General features: G+C 42.8%; 2 protein-coding genes across 4 annotated transcripts; one reads left to right on the forward strand and one right to left on the reverse strand.

The window, feature by feature from the left end:
• The first annotated feature begins 1,066 nt into the window (after positions 1-1,066).
• On the forward strand, positions 1,067-12,556 carry ints14 (integrator complex subunit 14). 3 transcript variants are annotated; one of them, XM_007905508.2, is made up of 12 exons: positions 1,067-1,090; positions 2,457-2,697; positions 3,316-3,423; positions 3,860-4,015; positions 4,617-4,735; positions 4,965-5,107; positions 5,244-5,336; positions 5,865-6,009; positions 6,428-6,561; positions 6,665-6,783; positions 7,107-7,172; positions 7,717-9,811. In XM_007905508.2, exons 2-12 carry the CDS (start codon positions 2,476-2,478, stop codon positions 7,966-7,968), a joined length of 1,557 nt encoding a protein of 518 aa, XP_007903699.1. In that variant the 5' UTR covers positions 1,067-1,090; positions 2,457-2,475; the 3' UTR covers positions 7,969-9,811. The 3 variants fall into 3 exon arrangements, with proteins under 3 accessions (XP_007903699.1, XP_007903698.1, XP_007903692.1); XM_007905507.2 differs by lacking the exon at positions 1,067-1,090 and adding an exon at positions 12,494-12,556 and having other exon boundaries at positions 1,854-2,697; positions 7,717-7,895; XM_007905501.2 differs by lacking the exon at positions 1,067-1,090 and having other exon boundaries at positions 1,856-2,697.
• On the reverse strand, positions 9,797-19,927 carry hacd3 (3-hydroxyacyl-CoA dehydratase 3). The gene is made up of 11 exons (XM_007905488.2): positions 19,643-19,927; positions 16,794-16,836; positions 16,435-16,508; positions 15,947-16,111; positions 15,439-15,490; positions 14,791-14,901; positions 14,017-14,144; positions 13,328-13,440; positions 12,522-12,628; positions 12,029-12,160; positions 9,797-11,716 (listed from the first exon to the last, which is right to left on the reverse strand). The coding sequence occupies exons 1-11, from the start codon at positions 19,727-19,729 to the stop codon at positions 11,640-11,642; spliced, it is 1,089 nt and encodes a 362-aa protein (XP_007903679.1). The 5' UTR covers positions 19,730-19,927; the 3' UTR covers positions 9,797-11,639.
• Positions 19,928-20,586: the final 659 nt, after the last annotated feature.

The following is a 20,586-nucleotide window of genomic DNA, read 5'->3' on the forward strand; positions in this document are numbered from 1 at the left end:
CTATTGTTTTCGCGTGAGAAAAGCTAATGCAACCACATTGGCCTGAAGTTTGCAGCTTTAGAACCAGAAAAGGAACCCAGACCAAGTTGGTTGTGTTTTGTGGCTACCTGCTGCCCGCAGTCAGTATTGCTGGTCAGTTTTCTTGAATTACAATACCGTATCTACTACCGCATCCATTGGATTGGATCCTTAGTGATTGTGGGCATTGCATTCGCCCCAAGTGAACTAACACGTGCTGTTCAAAATAAATTATTTTCTGCAAAAAAAAAGGTGCGTGTAGTACTTTTTTTTTGGGGGGTGGGGGGTGGGGGGGGTCTTTTGCATTTTGCAATCCTCCTTCGGATAAATTGGTCATCGCTGCGTTTATCCCTACAAAATAAACTTACTTTTCGGAGCAGTTGCCTTTGGAAGTTTTTCTTTATTAAAAAAAAAGGCGCTTTTTGTCAAACGCGAGGATTATTACAATAAATGATGACAATAAACGATTATAATAAACGATTATAATAAATGTTGCCCTGAGATCAGTCCATGAGAATCCAGACCTCTTTGTGTTGTTTTGGTGGGAGTGGGGGGGGGGGAACAATAATACGGGTGGTCTGTGGGGGGAACTTTAGTTCCGGGCTGTGCGCGCGGGGCCGGACGGGTTTGGAGGCGGACACGAAGGACCGTCCCCGGGGAGGAAGCGGCCGCCGCTGTCAGTGAAGAGCTGATGAGCCGCGCGGGAGCGGGGCCGCCGCCTCCTCCTCAGCCTCCGCCACCGCCTCCGCCTCCTCTCCGCCGCCGGAGTCGCCAGAGGCAGCGTCAGGGGGAGCGAGTAAGCGCCGCTCTGCCCGCTATTGGCGGTGTAGGCCGCACAGCCTCGGGCTGGTAGTAGCTGTTGTAGCCGGATCAGTGGCCTGGGCCTGGGCCTGGGCCTGGGCCGGACCGGGAGGGCTTTGCTTTACGGCGGTTATTATCATCATCATCATCATCATCATCATCATTAATAATAATAACAATAATAATAATAATAATAATAATCCTCGCATTTGATACAGCGCCTCTCGTCACGTCTTCGCCACCTCTCAAAGCCCTTTTCGCAGCACAGACGGTATGTAACGTGAACGCGACTGTTTTGTGGGTGAAGTCAATGAATCGTTAAATTTGGGAGTTGGTATTTTCAGCTCTCAACGTCAGATTGTTTTTAAGGTCATGACAGCAGCAGCAGCACCAGGAACCGCCGACTTCCGCGGCTGAAGCGCCGCCTTTCCGCGTCGGGAGGACGTCCCGAGGCGCTGGACGGACGAGAGTTGCGGACCCGAGCTGGGGGGGGGGGGTCGGGGAGGGGGCGGGGGGAGGGGAGGGTCTTGAGACAGGTCTTGAAGGTGGCGAGGGAGCTGGCGAGGCGGGGGGACTGCGGGGTGGAGTTCCGGAGGGTGGGGGGGCAGAGTGGCAGAAGGCCCACCCGCCAACGGTGGGGCGAGCGGGGCGGGGGGACGTGAAGCAGGCCGGAGCCGCCTGAGCGCAGCGAGCGAGCGAGCGAGCAGGGTGGGAGGGGGGTTAGGAGGTCGCAGAGTTAGGGGGGGGGAAGCAGGACCATGGAGGGCTTTGAAGGTGAGGACCAGGATCTCAAGAGAACGGCATTTGCAAATCTCAGAGCTTTACTGTTATTATTAATTACTTATAATAAAGGTAATAATAATAAAGAGGGGCTTTGGGGTTTGCACGGATCCATTTCATTTGTTTTTCAAAAGGGGGTCAAATACGTACACTCGGAATCGAGCAAAGTGGATTAAATTGGGCTTTGCTGCAGATCGACTTCCAGGAACTGGCTGTTCCCGAACCTCTTCTCCCGCCCACTGAGGCGAGGAGACGGTGCACCCGCTCCAAACTCATCTCTTACACAGTCCTGATTCATGATCATAATAATAATCCTCACAGTTCAGTTGTGGGCAACCTAATCGTTCACTGAAAATGACTCTCACCTGTCCCCTAAAACAGCGGTTAAAGGTATTTTTAAAAAAAAACTTTCAAACACACATTGAAAATGTGCATGGATCACGCGTCTCCTAATGCAGCAAATGCCTATCTTACTGACTGTGTTACTGAGATGTTCAAAAGGAATTGCACAGGTAGGGAGTTGAGGGGTACAATGTTGGGCTGGAAAATGATCGCTGTTTAGTGTCTGAAGGTGGATGTGGATTGTCTGAATACCTACTCCCATTCACACTTTTGATAATTCAAGGATTATATTTATATCTTTCCTTATATCTCAAATGCAAGGATTACATCTTCAATGCACACAGTAACGTTAACAGTTTGGATGTCACTCAAGGGGGTATTGAGAGTTTTAGACAGCAATTTAGATTCAATGTCGTTCTGTTCTCAGGTCCCAGAGCTGTGCTTGTGTGCAGCTGAGTGGAGCAGATGTGTTCGTCTCTTAAATTGTAATAAATGATTCACTTTTATAATTCCAGCACAGTAACCACTGTAACCATGCCGACGGTCGTCCTGTTAGACGTGTCTCTCTCCATGACACGGCCCGTCTCCATGGAAGGGTCTGAGGAGTACCAGCGTAAGCACCTCGCTGCCCACGGCTTGAGTATGCTGTTCGAGCACATGGCCACCAACTACAAACTGGAATTCACAGCATTGGTAGCTTTCTCTTCACTCTGGGAGCTTATGGTTCCCTTCACCAGAGACTACAACACTCTGCAGGTAAAGTGACTTCAGCAAAAGGACCGCAGTCAGACTTGAGAAAGGAAAATGCACGTTTGAAAAGTTAAATGAAGCTTATAACAAAGTTAACTTTTTTGACTCTTAAAAAATCTCCTTTCGAAGTCTCCCACAAAATATACAGCTGATTCACTTCACAGTATATTCTGTGAAGCGCTTTGAGACGCCTCAAAGTCATGATAAGGCGCTATAACAAATGCAAGGATTATTAGTAGAAGGAATTCCATTTGATACTGTATTTTGTTTCAAAACATTTCACACCGTATTTACTTTTTTGAGATGCAGCAATACTATATGTAAATATATGCAAAGGTCACTGTTAATCTTTGTCAGCAGTGTCCTATAAACAGTAACAGTGAATTTATGGGGTGGGATAATATTGACCAGGATATTGGAAACATAAACTCTTTACTTCAAAATAGCGCCTTTATTCAAAAGGTGATTGTTATTGGAGTCAACGTAAAGAGGATTAAAGAGTAAGAGCCGTAGATCTCATTCTGTTGAGGAATTTAGGATGAAGGGAAGCTGATCCAGGAGTATTAAGTCTTGAGAATTTTCAGTTTGTTACAAGCAATTCCATCAGATGTGTTTTGTTGGCAGGAGGCATTGAGCACTGTAGATGACTATGACAAGACGTGCCTGGAATCCGCTCTGGTGGGAATCAGCAACATTGTTCAGGAGGAGTGGGGCGTCTGCATTCCCTGTCAGGTACCTGGACGTTTTCATTCCTTTAACCAGTCGTAGCCAATGACACTGATACATTCTCACGGAAGCAGAAGACACAAACTCTGGTGAAATTCAGAAATTTATCAAACTGTATGCGACTTATAAAAGTACTCGTTTCACCCGCAAAGCATGCCGTCACTCCACTTTACAGTATATTCTGTGAAGTACTTTGAGACGTCTCGACGATGTGATAAGGCGCTATATCAAATGCAAGGATTAATATTCTTACAAAATTGCTGCAATGAAGACTAACACTATGAGCTTTAAATCCTAAGAACTACTGACTGTGCTTTTGCTCTAATCGCTTTGCCCAGAAAATTCCAGCCTGCTGAAGCCTCTGATCTAAAGAATTCTTAGTAATCCCATTATTGGGATTAATAGGTAGGATTGGGATTAAGACTCTTTCTCTCTTTCTCAGATAATCCTTGTCACTGACGGGAGTTTGGGAATTGGCCGAGGATCCCTGAGGCACTCGCTGGCCACTCTCAACCATCGCGGGGAAGAGAACAAGTTTCCATTACCTTTCCCGTTTCCTTCAAAGCTCTATGTCATGTGCATTGCTAACTTGGAAGAGGTAAAACAGATCTCTGAGAATGTCATTTCCTTAGACATTACCATTTGCAGTGTACTGAGAAATACCTTATACTTATTTATATATTTGCTTTATATTTATATATAAATTTATATGTAAAGTATATCGCTGTATATTTTAAAAATCAGATCTTATGCATAATGTGTGTCTGAAAATATATATTGTTTTTAAAAAAAACTTTTGGTAAATTACTTGCTCTTCAAACAGGGGAAAGATTGACAGCTAAGGAAAGCAGTGTCTGTATTTAGACACATCTGGTGCCAAGTGATGCAGAGTTGGCAGAAAAGTGTCTTGTGACCCGATTTTGTTCCCACTCTAAAATGTCTTCACACTGTCCCAAACTAATTCCACTGAGAACTCATTTCCTATCACTTTGGGATGCCACCCCGTATGAAGGGTGCTATATAAATTCAAGTAGTTGTTGTTGTTGTCTTGCCCCCACCATACAGCTCTTTCCCGAGCTAGAGAAAGAGTTTGTTGTGGGTGAGAGAAATATTGATGGGATGGAAAATGTTTTATTAGTCAGTCAGGACCAGCTGTACTTTAGCAGTTTATAAGCAAAAACTATCTTGTCTTTACTCAGCTTCAGACCACAGACACATTGGACATCCTGGAACGCATGATAGACGTAAACAACGGTGAAGGACAGATCTTTACCATTGATGGGCCTCTCTGCTTAAAAAATGTACAGTCAATGTTCGGGTACGTCCCTCTTGTGAATCCCAAACTCACCAGTATCTCCTGGTAGCCAGCTACGGAGGGTGTGTGGGGGTGGGGGTGGGGGAGGGGAGATAGAGCAAACACCGGTGCCGTACTCCGTGTCTTCTCTGCGATCAGGGCCTTGTCATACAAGAAGTGGTCTCCTCCCTTGTATGCATACAAGGTGGCGAGGCCAGGAACCAATGCTGCGTCTCTTTACTCTCGGTTGCAGCAAACTGATTGACCAGGCATACACACCATTCCACGCTGTGTTGAAGTGCGGCCACCTGGTGTCTGACATGCAGATGTTTCCCAGGCCGGAACCTGTGACCATAGATGAGGAGCTGGAGCCGGTGCCAAAATCCATCAACACAGGTCAGTCTGGGACAAGCGATGCACTCCTGGTCTCTGACTGCAGGGTAGGATGTCCATCTGGACTCGGTAGGAGGGAGGTTCATTGTGATTCATTTTGTAATGGCATTAATCGCTTTTTATCACATTTCCTTTGCAGAGCTGGATATACTGGGATTTATAAAGATCGCTGATATCTCCAGCCCCCCTGTGCTGTCCCGACACTTGGTTTTACCCATAGCCTTCAATAAAGGTACGTCCTTGGTGCTTAAGAAGTACCTGTTGTGTTGTGGAAATCTGCCCGGTTTGGAGACTGACGTGGTGAATCAGTAAATCTATTACGTGGGGTTGGTGAAGGCGGTGGAGAGAATATTATAATATACCGAGGCTTAGTACCTGCAATTGCTGTGTGTTTCCAAATACATTCCACACACTAAATGTTTACCCTGTAAACAAAAGACCTGTTTGTTTTTTATATGGAAGGGTGCAGTGTCTAACTGCGCTATGAGTTAGGGCTTTAGTTGGCCATGTATCAACACTGTTGAAGGGGTAGAAGTGTCATGATCACAGGGGTAGCGGTCAGTGGGTTGGGTGGGCAGATGAGTTATCCCCCTACGAGGAAGGTATTCACAGTTTCTCTGTCACTGGGGAAGCGGGGTGAATGTGGAGAATTGTCTGGTTACCGTGGGAAATGGCACCTTGGAGCAGTGGCGAACGGGAAGGGAGCGGCAGGTAGGGTTACAGCGATACTGAAGAGTTTTGTTTCCTATTGTTTGGGTAGAAGGCGATGATCTGGGAACTGGAATCCCCGAAGAGACCGAGGACGAGAACTCTGCTTCTCAGATTGCTGGCAAAATGCCGTCCTTCTGTGTGCTGCTGCACGGCAGTCTGAAAGTGGAAGGGATGGTCGCCATAGTTCAGCTCGGGTAAGGAACTGCAAGGTGATATACTCCCAAATTTAGCCACGCAATCTGTGTTTCTTTCCTCACCCAGAACACTCAGTCTCCACTTCCCTTGTTCATACCCTGAGTTTGTTAACGGTGCCGATTATATGGTATGTGTAAACGTAAAGGTTTGTATTGTTCCAGCGCCTTTCCGACATGAAATAATAATAATCATGATCCTTACATTTGATATAGTGCCATATCACGTCGTTCAGACGTCTCAAAGCGCTTCGCAGGATATATTGTGAATTGACTGTGTATTATGTGGATGAAACACGGCATCCGATTGCGCACAGCAGCGTCCCTCAAACAGTCGTAGATATGGATAAGTACTGCTGAGAGTGTTCCTATGCAGCTTACCCACCCCTCCGTTCTTTTTGTGCCTCTTTGATTTGTCCAGCCCAGACTGGTACGGGATGCTGTATTCCCAGGCTGACAGTAAAAAGAAGTCCAACTTGATGATGTCCTTGTTCGAGCCGGGTCCAGAACCCCTTCCTTGGCTCGGGAGAATATCGCAGTTAGGGCCCATTTTAGGTGAGTGCTGTCACACCGGATTAGCTGTGGGGTTGCCCTGCTTGTTTGTTTGTCCTCCTCCACTAATTTTCCTGTTAATCTGTATTGCTATGTACCCGTTCAGATGCTGCCGAAAATCCGTATGGTGAAGATGACAGCAAAAGCCCCTTTCCTCTGCAGCCCAGGACGAAACGCAGTTACGCACAGAATGTGACCGTGTGGATTAAACCCAGCGGACTCCAGGTACGTGCATTGTGCATACACACAACCTGCAGTAAATTAAAAGTCTTCCTCTCGCCTCCCCTTGCCCTCTGACCTCTTGACTCCAACCCCCTCCTCGGGTGCAAACCTTCACTGTCCAGCGCCTTGGGGCGTCCTCCCGACGTGAAAGGTGCTAAATCAATGCAATTTGATGCTGCTGCTGTTGTGGGTGCAGGCTTGCTTTGATGTAAGATTATCCTGTTTTAACAAGGTAATGGATTTGGAGGGATGGTTCGGCACAGGCAGTGAGCACACTATGCTACGAATCTCTCAGTCTTTTCCATGGTCTTGTTTCTTGCCTTTAGACGGACGTTCAAAAGATTTTAAGAAATGCTCGGAAACTTCCTGAGAAGACACAGACATTCTACAAGGTAGGATAGACAACTGTCTGTCTGTGTTGTGCCAGTGTTCTGATACTGCTATGTATAAAACAGAAAAAGTTACCGCATATCTTTTGTTTAAACAGAAGTTGGAGAAAGGCTCAGCATTAAACTGCCCCAATGATCTGAGTGTTGTTGCCTCTAGTGTTAGTGCAGCGTGCTGGATTAAATGTTTTAAACCCATTATGATCATTGAAAGAAAATTCCCTGCTTCGCCACCCGTCTCTCCCCCCAAGGACTTGCTATATTTTCTGTTACAGATTTAGTCTTGACTAGTCTCCATGTAACGAAGGGTGGTTAGCACTGGGAATGGGAAATATCACAATGGTAAGATATGGTTGAGGTTTAGGCATATTATTGAGGTCAAAGACTTTACTCCAGTTTTTCCTCATGTCTGTCAAAGACCTAGAATTGGTTGACGCCGATATTAAAATGGGGTAAATGTGCCGTTCCTTTCATGTCGATCGCACTTTTGAAAGGACAGTATTTTATTAAAAAAGTTTAAAAGAAAGGCTGTTGTTTGACACGTTTGCAGGAACTGAATCGCTTGAGAAAGGCAGCCTTGGCGTTCGGATTTCTAGACCTGCTGAAGGGAGTAGCGGACATGCTGGACCGAGAGTGCACACTCCTGCCTGAGACAGCCCACCCTGACGCTGCGTTTCAGCTTTCTCACGCCGCACAACAGCTGAAATTGGCCAGCACCGGGAACTCCGAGTATGCTGCTTATGAGCACAACATCACACCCCTGCAAACAGACTTCTCAGGGAGCAGCGCTGACAGAATCTGATTGGGACGCAGACTGAATTTGGTTCGCTTCTGAGAACCCTATTTGTTTTTAAAAAATCTAGTGAACAGTGCTGTGCACAGTGAACACACATTAGATGCCTCAAGGTTGCATCAGGGTCTACTCGAGATCTTTAGTGCTCCACACACAAGCCTTTTTACAGTAACTTAAAAAGCAAAAGTCTTGCGTTTTAGCTAAAGTATCGACAGAAATTTGTTTCCAGTTTGTTTTCGCCTTTGCGTTGCAAACTCCAGTTGAAAGCTGACAATTCAGTGGGGTCAGAATACAGAAGTTATTTTATTATCTCCGTACTACCTCTTGTACGTATAAAGTACACACCAGCAAAAACAAGAGAATGTTAGTTTGTTTGATACTGTATTTCATAGTCTCTGCTGTGTATGGCTACAGTTGTCAGCGGGATGCTTGGGCAATGGGGAGAATGAACCAGGCTTCCTATTCTTGCTTACTGTAAAGTACATGTTGGATGTTGGGTAAGATTAGGATCAGGTGTCGCTACGATGGTCAGTTAAACTGCCGGCACCGACTGCCTCAGCTCACTTATAGATAACAACCACTGAAAACTGGGGACTTCCATGCACGTGATACAAATTAAATAAGTTTATGTCAACTTAATTCAGTCCCTCACCCATTTCAATTCGTAAACTGATTTGTCTGCATTTTAAATTGAATCTTAACTCACTCGACAAACAACAAAACAAATTGCACTTTTTTTCCAAAAAAAAGTGCAAAAACAGGATGACTAACAGCAAAGGTTTTCTCATTAAAATGTCTTCAAATAATCTGAGAAAACTTGCACAATGGAAGGAAACCTAGGCTGGAGACTGAAAGAGGCCGAGGGATGTGAATGAGATGGGCCAGGCAGTGAAAATGTGCAGCAAGATATTCACGGGTTAAAGAATGACATTACAATCAGAAAAGTAAAATTTAACAGTGTCTGAACCACAAGATGTGTGGCCCCCCCTCCTGCCCCTGTGAAAAGCAACAGGGTCCAAACTTCATGGGATTTGAAGTGAACTGAACTAGTGTTGAATCACTTGATCGAGCCTGCAATAATAACATCAGGATTTGCTTCACTGTGTGCAACATGGGAACAGGACCTGCGATGATATCAGAAATTCTCAAAATTTGTTTGCTTACAGAGTGTTATCTTTATCGAAAAGTCATGCCTTCACTCAGGTCAAACTACATTACCCTTGATTGTCATCTGACCTCTTCCTGCCAAAGCAATGTGTTAAAAATGTTTATCTTCTGCTGCAAAATTGACAACTGGTGAAAGACGTGAGCCAATGGTCTGCCCACGTCACGGCTCGCTTGTTAATTGCAACACTGATTGTGCTGTTATACAGAGCACGGAGGCCTGAGGTTTAAATGCCTCGGCTTGGCTGACTTTACAGATTTCTGGAGGCTGGTAATGGGGGTAGGGGTAGCACAATAGGCCTTGGAGTACTGGGCAAGGGAATAATTAACTGGGATTCCTGCTCAACACAATCCAGAGACACCTGCTGGAAAGTGCAAATGGTTTGTGGGTTCTGGATTAGGACAGAATCAGACTTCATGATCAAACAGGCAAACGCTCACACGTGAAAAATCACTTGGGTGCAGGTACTGATAGTTGTGAAATGTCTCTACCATCAAAGTCAGGATAAAGGGAGAAAATTGTGGCAGGTGGGCAGGGTAGTGAAGGAATAGCTTTGTCACAAAGTAGTCAATATTCATTTTTAAAACTCTTTCCTAGTCCTTATTTTAAGATTTCACATTAGATATCTACTGGATGTTTAATTTTTTTATGATGTAATAAATTACACCTTTGTTTTTTTTGACTTACTGTTTTATTGATCTTTTAATGACCCCCAAATACAGATTATGGAAATCTCACAGTTGGTGACATGTCCCTTCCATATTCGAAACCCACAAGCCTTTGGGAACTAAAGCTGAAGATCACATGCATCCATTCATTTGTGAACATGCACTTCCTATAGGAATAATGCAATAGTCTAAATCAAACATTAATTAGAATGAATTACTGATGTACATTAGCCATCTATAGTGAAATACAGTTGCTGACTTCAATCTATAAACTTATAATAATAATCCTTGCATTCGATATAGCGCTTTATTTAGAGACATCTCAAAGCGCTTCAAAGAATATACTATAAAGTAAATTGACTATATTTTGTGGGTGAAATACAGCAGCCAATTGCGCACATCAGTGCCCCACAAACAGTCGTGAATTTAGTGAACACATTTTTTTTCAAAGCTTAATGCACATTTGGGTGATAAGTTCATACATTTATATTTAGGTCTTTTTTTACTAAAATCTTTTGATCAGTTTCTATCTTAATACTAGGAGCAATAAGATCATCTGAATGGGATGAAAAAGAAAATGTATTAACTCAGTTTTATTCCAGCATTTCTCCATTCATAGCAACTTTTCAAACATTGGGATATCGTCAGCAGAAACACTTGATTGAATTACTGATAAAAAAAATTCCATGTTCATGCTGAAGATCATAAAATTGGCCTTTTTTTCTAAGTGGTGTGGCAATGTTTTAAAAGCAAAATGGACTAAAACATTTTACATGAAAAGCATGAGAGACTAAAAGTGAAAGTAGTCACTGGTACAGATTATAAAACGGCTTTGACCGAATTTCAGCCATCACATTCTGGGATTCAATTCAGGAACGTGAACCAATCAAGTTTCTAGTTTGTAGTTTAAGAGATAACTCGGACGTCAGGCTGCCATTCACTCTCGTATTTGATCAGTCGATTGAAATGAATCCTTTTAAATAGCTGCCTTATATGTGGAAATGCATCATTAAGCACATTTTCAAAGCAGCTTAGGTGTGCAGCAACCTTGAGGTTGAATTGGTGCACAGAATGGCGGGATATGAACGGGGGTCAGGATACAAGCCTGTTCTGCATTTCCTCGCCCTGGAGTTCTTGGTCTTTGTGGTACTTGCCCAGTGGAAGTAAAAAGAGAAAAAAAAATGCAGGCAATCTCTCGACTGCTGTTTAACTCCTAGCAAGTGGTTACAAGGCAGCTACAACCTGGGAGTAGGTCTCAGCTCAAGAAAAGTATATCATGAAGTGACTTAAAGGAGTTAATTAAAATATTTTAAAATTAAGTTATTTAATTATAGACAGGCCCATCAACAATATTAACTCCTCCACTGACCGATGCTATCACACTTCATTCCTCAATTACTTTTGATAATTACAACTTACATTGTTACAATGTGCAATCATTTTAATTGATAACAATTACTCAATTTGTTTTTAAAAATTGCTCAGCAAGAGTGCAAAATAATTGGCTACAACTCATTCCCCAGCCCCCCTCACAATCGTAACAGATTGGATTTAATCAAATGTACATTTATACAGAAAACATTAAAAGACTAAATTGAACCTTTGATGGGATGTGTTCAACATCACTGCAAAACCATTCCTCGCAACGAGTAACAATTCTGAACAATGAGAGGTCAAAGCCATCATTGTAGCAGAAGTACGATTGGTGACTGAGGATTTACTTTGCAATGGCTTTTATTATTTCCTGAAAATTACAGTACGCTCAATAAAGGCAGCAAGTTAACACTGTAGTGAAACTCTTCGAGGACGGTTTCTCACCAGCTGAAAGAAGCAGACGCGGGCTTCCTCTAGTTCATCTTGCGCTTCCTTGGTTTCAAACGCTTATTCCGTAGTCTGTACAGGTGACGGAAATTAATGAACAGCCCTGAAAATCAAGAAAGAATCAAGTTGGAATATACAAGGGACTACTGTACATTTAGGTCATCTCTAAAAGTATGTGTTAACACAATTTAAAAAAAAATTAAGGTAACTATTGTAGTAATGCTATGTTAGTATTTCTACCACAAAGCTCCAGGTTCTTTTGACAATAACAATAATACTGCATTTGATATTGCGCCTTATGTCTTTGAAACGTCTCAAAGAGCTTCACAGGATTCACTGTAAAGTGAATGGACTGTATATTTTGGGGGCGAAACGCCAGAAAATTTAGCAATAGAGATCAGAGCCCAGAACTCACCTAGGAACATCAGAATAAGGTAGGCTTGTAAGAAATAGGAGAAGCCGAACGAGATGTTGAATGGGTTTGGCAGCACAATGCTAAACCTTCCCGTTTCATCAAAATGTGGAATGGACTGAACAACACACACGGCTGGAGAAGGCAAAAGGAAAGAATTTGGTCATAATACACATCCTGGAAATCCTTTGGTACTAATCAACGTTAAGTTCTCATAGATCAAACGAGTAAACCTTCAGCATTACTACCCCAAAGTAAATCTAAACTTAGATATTTCTACTGCATCAGTATGACGTTTCTATTCCATTCATCATATCACATTTTGGTACCTAGTGTAACTTGACATGTAGTTTCAAGCTGTGGATCTCAGAATCCTACAGAAATTCACAGAAATTCAGGTAAAAGAGCTGAGTTTATCTAAGTCAATACCAGCACTGTGACACAACTTCATTTTTTTTAACTCTACAGGAAAACATCCAAGAACGTCATAACCAACCTTCTGCAATGACCCCAAATGGATACAGAGGAATCCAAATCGTGTATCTAATCCACGTGAGTATTTTCCATTCAGTGTCTATACAGGAAAGCATGTAGTATGGGTACCTATTTCAGTTTTGACAACAAAAGAAAGTACATTTAAGTACATCAGTTTCACGTACAATTTTGCTTAATAAGCAAAGTTAACACAATTTAGAAATGAACTTATATGTACTGTATCTTGAAAACAGATAAACCACAGATTATAATTCTCTGGGGTGGTTTGGAGATGCTACTCTACTACGGCAATGAACTGGAATCACAGATGATCTGGGATGTGTGGAGGGAGAGTTCATTTAAAACTATACAATTCATCATTGGGATTTCAACTGCAAATTTACAGCTTATGTTAAATTACGCGTTGCTCAGGGTGCGCTCACCAGGAACAGGTTTCAGACAGAATTTGTTTTACTTCGGACCCTTAGAAATACAGTAGTTTTGAAACCAACAACATGTGGTGAAAGAATGCTCACATTCACTGTGACTAGAGATACTGTGGTAAAGGGGAGCAGGAGATAGCAGAGAATAGCAACAAAACTTATTGCAAACCTACATAGTTTATAGCTTCCTTCCTAACAGATAAATCATGCTCACTGTAAGCTTGTCTTATTAATACAGAATATTTGGCCCATCAGTTTTCTGACTATGCAGTTTCATTTGTGCTGAGGCCACAGGAAACATTGATAGTACAAACCAGTAGCTTGATCCTTTGGTCCAATAACAGATTTAAAATTCTAGATCGAGAAACCAAGGAAGATACCAAACCTAAACATTTCAATGATGCTCCACAGGTAAAAGACAGCAAACACCGCTGCTTTGTTCTGCATCTCCTCCTGAGTCCCAATCACCACAAACAGAATCACATTCCTCCCAATCACCTGTTTAAAACAAATAGTTATGTGTTTACTGGTTAACAGACATAGCAGTAACAAGCTGAAGGCAATCTATTCATCACAGGATACTGTTGCACAGATAAGATATTCACAGATATAATTTCCTACACTATTCTCCGGGGTGAGGTAAGACCACTCAAATTGGAAAACCAGTTAGTATGGCTAGCAATTGAACATTAGCAGAAACAAATTAGGGAATGGTGCTAAATTCAAGCGCTCAGTGAAGGCGCTATTTAAATGCAAGTTGTTGTAAATGCAAAGAGAAAGGGAGAAGAAAAGTAGACCTTGCGAGGGGAGCAAGAGGCACTATCTGGAGCAGACAGAGCATCAAAGCACAATGTTAATATCTTCTGTGTCCTAGAGTTAGGGAGCTAGATTTTTTGTTACTAAAAGCCAAGGTTCCCACTCATTATTCCACTCACCCAGCCCCGTCCCAAAAAAATTGGGAAATGTTCAGACTGAAGACAAAGATAGGAAATCTACATATTTAAATGAAGGAAGAGTAGAATACTGAATTTACTATTCCTCTAATTATTCAGTGATCTGAAGCTCATACCGCACCTGGATTATGGCAGGCACCAGTCCTGATTTGACTAGACCCAGGAGTGGATTTATAATCTCCAAAACTGCAAAGATCTGGCAAAAATACATCACGTCTCCAACTGCATGGAAGGTGTCAAACAACGAATCTGCAAATAAAGAAAACTGCATTAATACTCATAATCATAATCCTTGCATTTGATCTAGCACCTTATCACATCTTGGAGACATCTCAAAGCACTTCACAGAATACACTGTCAAGTGAATTGACTATATATTTTGTGGTGAAATACGGCAACCAATTGCGCACAACAGCGTTCCACAAACTTCATGAACAGTAACCATGTAAATATAGTGTCAACTATGGAACTATTTATTCCCTGACTCAGTCAAAACAGACATGAGTGGAACAGTTTCCTGGTTCAAGAGGAGATATGATATGCCCGGTGTCCATAGGGTTAAAAATTTTATAACAAGTTAACCATTTGTAGAGTTTTATTTTACACTTTTTGTAAACGACACTACTGATTTACTTCTAACAGTACTCCAGCATGGTCTTTCAAACATTAAGCTCTGAGGTATTCAAGTCTCTCTATTGAGCATCTTATAAAAAAGTATTGAACAATTGCCAAACAACTGCCATGTTGGAGTACTGTTAGAAGCAAACTAATCACTGTACTAAGTGTCAGATACAATTCACAAATTGTTGAGGCACAGAAGTGTATTTTTTTTAAACCATCACAGTTTTTAACAATGTTTAACGAGTTGTACAGTTCCCCAGAGGCACTCACTCACCTTGGCCCAACACAAAGAGTCGCACAGTCATATTGACAAAGATCCAGGAGAACCCCAGGAACTGCACCAAGTTGTACATAAATAAGTAACCTTTCTTTATGGTGATGTAGGCTGCCAGAATGAAAGAAAATAACAGGGGTCACTTAATATTATTTTAAAATAGGGAACAATTAAAAAGAAAATATAGAGAACACTGACACAGACATGAAACCCTGACATGTTTCCACTTGTGGGGAGACCAAAACCAGGGGCCATGAATATATAATAGTCACTAATAAATCAATTAGGGAAGTCAGAAGAAACTTCTTTACCCAGAGAGTAGTGGGAATGTGGAACTTGCTATCACAAGCAGTAGTTGAGGCAAATAGCACAGATGCATTTAATGGGAAGTTAGAGAGGTACATGAGGGAGAAAGGAATAGAAGATTATGATGATAGGCTTAGTTGAGCAAAGGCAGGAGGAGGCTCATGTGGAGCATAAATGCCGGCATAGACCAGTTGGGCCGAATGGCCTGTTTCTGTGCTGTATATTCTATGTAATATCTTTTTTGTCTTTTTCAAATGTGGTTATCAAATTAAACATTTTTATATGAACGCTCCATCATTCTACAATTTGTAAGCAAGTCACATTACTAGTTTGTTTACTTACGGTCTTTTCGAACCCTGGACTTAACGCTTATTTGATTAATCCGTTCTTCTTCCTACAAACAGAAAATGCAAAGGTTCAAAATAACTGCCACAATTGTGAGGAAAAGATCATTTATAATCACTAGGATCATTTGGTGAATGATGATAGAATCACAAGAAAATATTCAAGTTTTTAAATTGAGATAAGAGAGATTAAGTGAAAGAGATATTGGACAAAGAAGGGCAGGAGGGTAAGAGTGGAGCTGTTAAGACTAAAAACATTGTAAGATCAGCTGCTGTGTCTACTGATGGGGAGGCACCAAACAGAAGTCAGATGTTTCCCCACTGGGAAGGTGGGAAATCCTGAGCAAAAATTTGATCATATCAGGTCGTCACTGTATATTTTTGCCCACTAAGAACTTGAGCAAAATTACACAAAATAATTTCTTTAGCCTGGATAAGTTTAAACCCAAGTCCCATAGAGGTCAGGTGATTATAATTGAATGAACCCACTTTCATTGTATCTTTACCTTTTCTCGGAGTTCCATTTCAGCATCAGATTCATCCAACCAGCGGTCGAAATCCGGAGCCAAAAATATTGGCTTTTTTTCCTGTTTGGTCAGTCTGTCCCACCATCTGCTGTCGGTTTTCTTCACAGTTATATTCACCTGTCTCTCAGTAACCTTGAACAGTGGCTAGCAACACATACACACACACAAAAAAAATCATTTTTATAAAAACATTGTAAATATACCAGCAAAAGTATTTGACTAACTACTTATATACAATGAAGTTATCTAAGTTTCCGTAGGCCAAAATACAGCTGCATATACAATAGCCCTGTACCCCCAGGCAATACTTACTAGGCTTCTAAATGTCAGAAATTTGAACCCAAATTTTAAAAAAAACCCAAGATATTTTCAAAAATAAATCCCCATTTTTTTCTCTGTTACAGGACGTTCTAGCATCAGGCAAATTTCATTTGACACTGAACTGCAAACAACAACATGATACATACCTTAGGATCGACAGCTTCCAAGAACTCGAGCTGAAATTCATATGCATTGTCTCCTTTAGCACCATGACCACGTGCTGGAAGTAAATGAGAGGCTTATTAATATACTAAACATAGCAATCTTTCCGTTATGTTCTTAGAATAGGATTTTCAATGACTGTGTCAATGGTGAGAAATATACCAAGCTGCCTAATGCATATTTGTGTGATATTGTATTCCTATTGCTGATCTAACCCATTAATGTTTCTAATAAGCCCTTGGAATTAAACAATGCAAAAAAGTAACAGAGAAACTTTTTAAAAAAATACTCCTACATGTACACCGTAAAAAAAGTGTTGAGTTATGTGTGAACAATATCTTACCGCTGAACAATAGTGTGTTTTCAGAGATCCTGATGTCAGATTTCTGTGGAAAGAATATAAAATAGCACCAATTACACAGTACTTTTCTAAGATGATGTACTTCAAATTGAAACAATTCCTATTCCTATGCGATTCTCCACAATGGAATTACTTGCCAGTTAATGGTAAGTTCTTAATTGAGTTGAGAATGTGAATTAGAAAGTGAAAGGGTTGTTGGAACACTTAAGATAAGAATCCCCATTTTGAGAAGACAGAGAGCAAATTACCGACTGTTCTCTTGTTCTGAGGAACTATATTGTTGAACAGGAAGATCTCAAAGAGGGAAGCCATTGCCTTTTTTAAAAAAATGTACAGAAAATCTGATGTAATTTTTTTTAAACCAGAATTTGTTTTAAGTTTTTTTTAAGGTTTTCAACCTTCAGGGAGAAAATAATAGCAGAAATGTTCAAATAACCTCAGATTAAAATGGTTGATCAGAGCCTCATCAACTACAAAAGTTAATCACGAGTCCTGCATTTTCAACATGTATGACAAGAGATGCACACATTTTTATTTTAATCTTTTACTCCATATGCAAAACAGGACGAGTGGAATATATTCCATAACAGACAGATCTTGTCCTTCCGGGAAACAAGAATAATCAATATGCAAGTGAATTAGTCAAGCAAAGGGAGATAGAACATTGTCTATCTGTTGAAGTTGCTAAAGGAACTCAACAGATTCCAAACTCACAGTCCAGTAAATCTGATGGTACATGAATATACAGGTGTAGAATATACAAGTGTGCGCAATCGGCTGCCGAGTTTCGCCCAAAAAATACAGTCACTACAGTATATTCTGTGAAGCGCTTTGAGGCGTCTTGAAGACGTGGTAAGGCACTATATCAAATGTAAGGATGATGATTATTATTATATAGAACAGAGAGGACTGCACATTCTCACAATGCCCTCAAATTAGAATATAGTACATCTGCTGCACAATCTTTAGCTGACTTGGCTTCCACAAACCCATATCCGAGCGCTAACATCAAAATATCTAAGTCTGCCCGTTTTCATCTTACTATCTGCACACACGTTAGAACTTGCAAACAGCAACTGTGCCACTGAATTTTCAGTTGCTGGAACTAGAGATTTTCAATTGATAACATATATGTAAATCTGCAAAACAAAATGATTTGTATATCCACCTCTCACTCGCTCATAACCAAATTACATACTCGTAATACCTCTGTTGCATACTAAGCTCCTGGTAGGGTTTGGCTTTAATATCATGCTGCACAGGACTTCAGTTCTAAAATAGCCATCAGATGCTTACAGCATGTGGTGTAAATAATTGAACACGCAGTGATAAAGGACTTTTTGGGGCTTTTTCAATCTTCAACTCTTTGCTTCAATAAAATGATCTGGCAGTTGCTTTTCTATATGTTCAATTAATAATAATAATAATCCTTGCATTTGATATTGCGCTTTTCACGTCGGGAGGACGTCCCAAAGCGCTTCACAGAACACAGTGTAAAGTGAATTGACTGTATATTTGTGGGCGAACGCGGCAGCCAATTGCGCACAGCAATGTACCACAAACAGTCGTAGATTGAAAATGACCAATTTATTATTGTTTTGTTTTGGAGGATTATTATTAGGGCTCTGTGTGGAGTAAGGAAACTTGCCCAAGGTTTCGCCCTCTGCCTGGGATTGAACTCAGGTCTCTCGCTTGCAAAGCGAGTGCTCTAACCACTGAGCTACAGGACTCCACAATTAAATGGATTTCAGAGGAACTGAACAGGATACGTGCTAAGTAAAACCAGACCATGTGTCTAATCTTTTCTAATCTAAAAGCCTCGGCTGTTATTTCTCCTTTTTGTCCTTCCCCTTGTCTATTATTCTCCTTCCAGCAGCTTCTTTGCCCGCGACAAGCTCATTTTATATTAGATGGCAGTGTAAATAGTATGCATTGCTCCAGTGCAGAATTTTTCTTATTTGGCTTCCTGTTTTGCTTTCTAAGCTAGTAAGAGGAAACTTGTGCTTTTGAGACTATAAGTAGCGCAAGATGGTAATGTTATTCCATCCCATGGGTCACCAGATGTGCAACATGAATCAAGATGCTTAATTATTCATAAACCTGAAGAAGAATTGGGAGTTGCTGCGGCTGAAACACTATCCCTCACTGCAAGGCGAAGCACCCTCTCATTCCACTCCGATCAAACCCAGCACAAGAAAACTGCCAACTCCCAGACACTCGTTAGAACCCACGTCCTCTGCTCCAGGTCAGCTTTGCTGCGTCAGGACTTGGATATTCCATTCCGGAACACAGGAATTGCTGGGCAGAAACAGACCGAGGTCCGTCCAGTCTGCTTTCCACCATCCTGGTAGACCGAGTGATCCAATGATGGAGATCTCGATGCAAATTCATTCTGTGTGGATTAGTCTACCATCACAGAGGAACTGCACACACACACACACACACACATCTCCAGAACAGCTCCTGCTCCCATTCCCACTCCGGGCCATCTCTTGTTCTCATTCCCACTCCAGAACATCTCTCCCGCTCCCCATTCCCCGCTCCAGAACATCTCTCCCGCTCCCCACTCCAGAACATCTCTCCCGCTCCCCATTCCCCACTCCAGAACATCTCTCCCGCTCCCCATTCCAGAACATCTCTCCCGCTCCCCATTCCCCGCTCCAGAACATCTCTCCCGCTCCCCATTCCCCGCTCCAGAACATCTCTCCCCATTCCCCGCTCCAGAACATCTCTCCCGCTCCCCCTCCAGAACATCTCTCCCCATTCCCCGCTCCAGAACATCTCTCCCCATTCCCCGCTCCAGAACATCTCTCCCGCTCCCCATTCCCCACCTGGACGTCGCTCAGCTCGACCCTGACGTACACCTCGCAGTGCCTCTGAGCCCAGTAAACGTGGGGAGTCAAGGTCTGGGTCTGCATCGCTCCGGGCCCCCGGCTCCGGGCCGGCGGGGTCTCTGTGTCCCTGGGGGGGGGGGGGGGTGATGTCAGGCTGACCGGCCGCCTCCCCGCTCCCTGTCCTGGATGACTGAGGCCCTGACCCCGAGCTCAGGCTCCAGCCGCCGCCATCATCGTCGCCGCCGCCGCTTTTGCTAGAACAATCCGCGCCGCCCAACGTGCGTCCCCCGCGGCGTCCGTGCGTACGTCTGACGTAAGACCGGAAACGACGCACGTTCCCGGAAGAGGAGGAGAGAGGAGAGGACCACAAGTGGTCCCCAATGGAAGAGCGTCTCCATCCACTGGTGCCTCTGTGTCTGACTGAGTGTCTTAGCTGACAACACCCCCCCCAGCTCTTGCCCCCCCCCCCAGCTCTTGCCCCCCCCAGCTCTTGCCCCCCCCCCCCCGTGCCAAACAACAACAACAACTTGCATTTATACAGTGCCCTTTCAACTCATCAGAGCGCTTCCCCAAATGAGACAATGATGGGTGGTTTGGAAGGTGGTGGGAGGGGGATTGTTACGTCCTCCATGGCACGTACCCATCGCCCCTCCGCTCCCGTCCTCACCGTGCTCCTCGCCCCGCCACCCCCAGGCGCACCCCCTTATCACCCTGCTCAGTCGCCCGCACCATCCTTTTAAAGTACTTTTGAGACGTTCTATGTGAAAGATAACAATAGTAATAATCCTTGCGTTTGACTTCTCGACGTCTCAAAGCGCTTCACAGAATACGCTGTAAAGTGAATTGACTGTACATTTGAGGGCGAAACGCGGCGGCCGATTGCGCACAGCAGTGTCCCACAAACAGTCGTGGATTGTAAATGACCAATTTATTATTGTTTT

This window comes from Callorhinchus milii, unplaced genomic scaffold (genome assembly GCF_018977255.1).
Source record: "Callorhinchus milii isolate IMCB2004 unplaced genomic scaffold, IMCB_Cmil_1.0 Scaffold22, whole genome shotgun sequence".
In the NCBI taxonomy this organism is placed as follows: Eukaryota; Metazoa; Chordata; class Chondrichthyes; order Chimaeriformes; family Callorhinchidae; genus Callorhinchus; species Callorhinchus milii.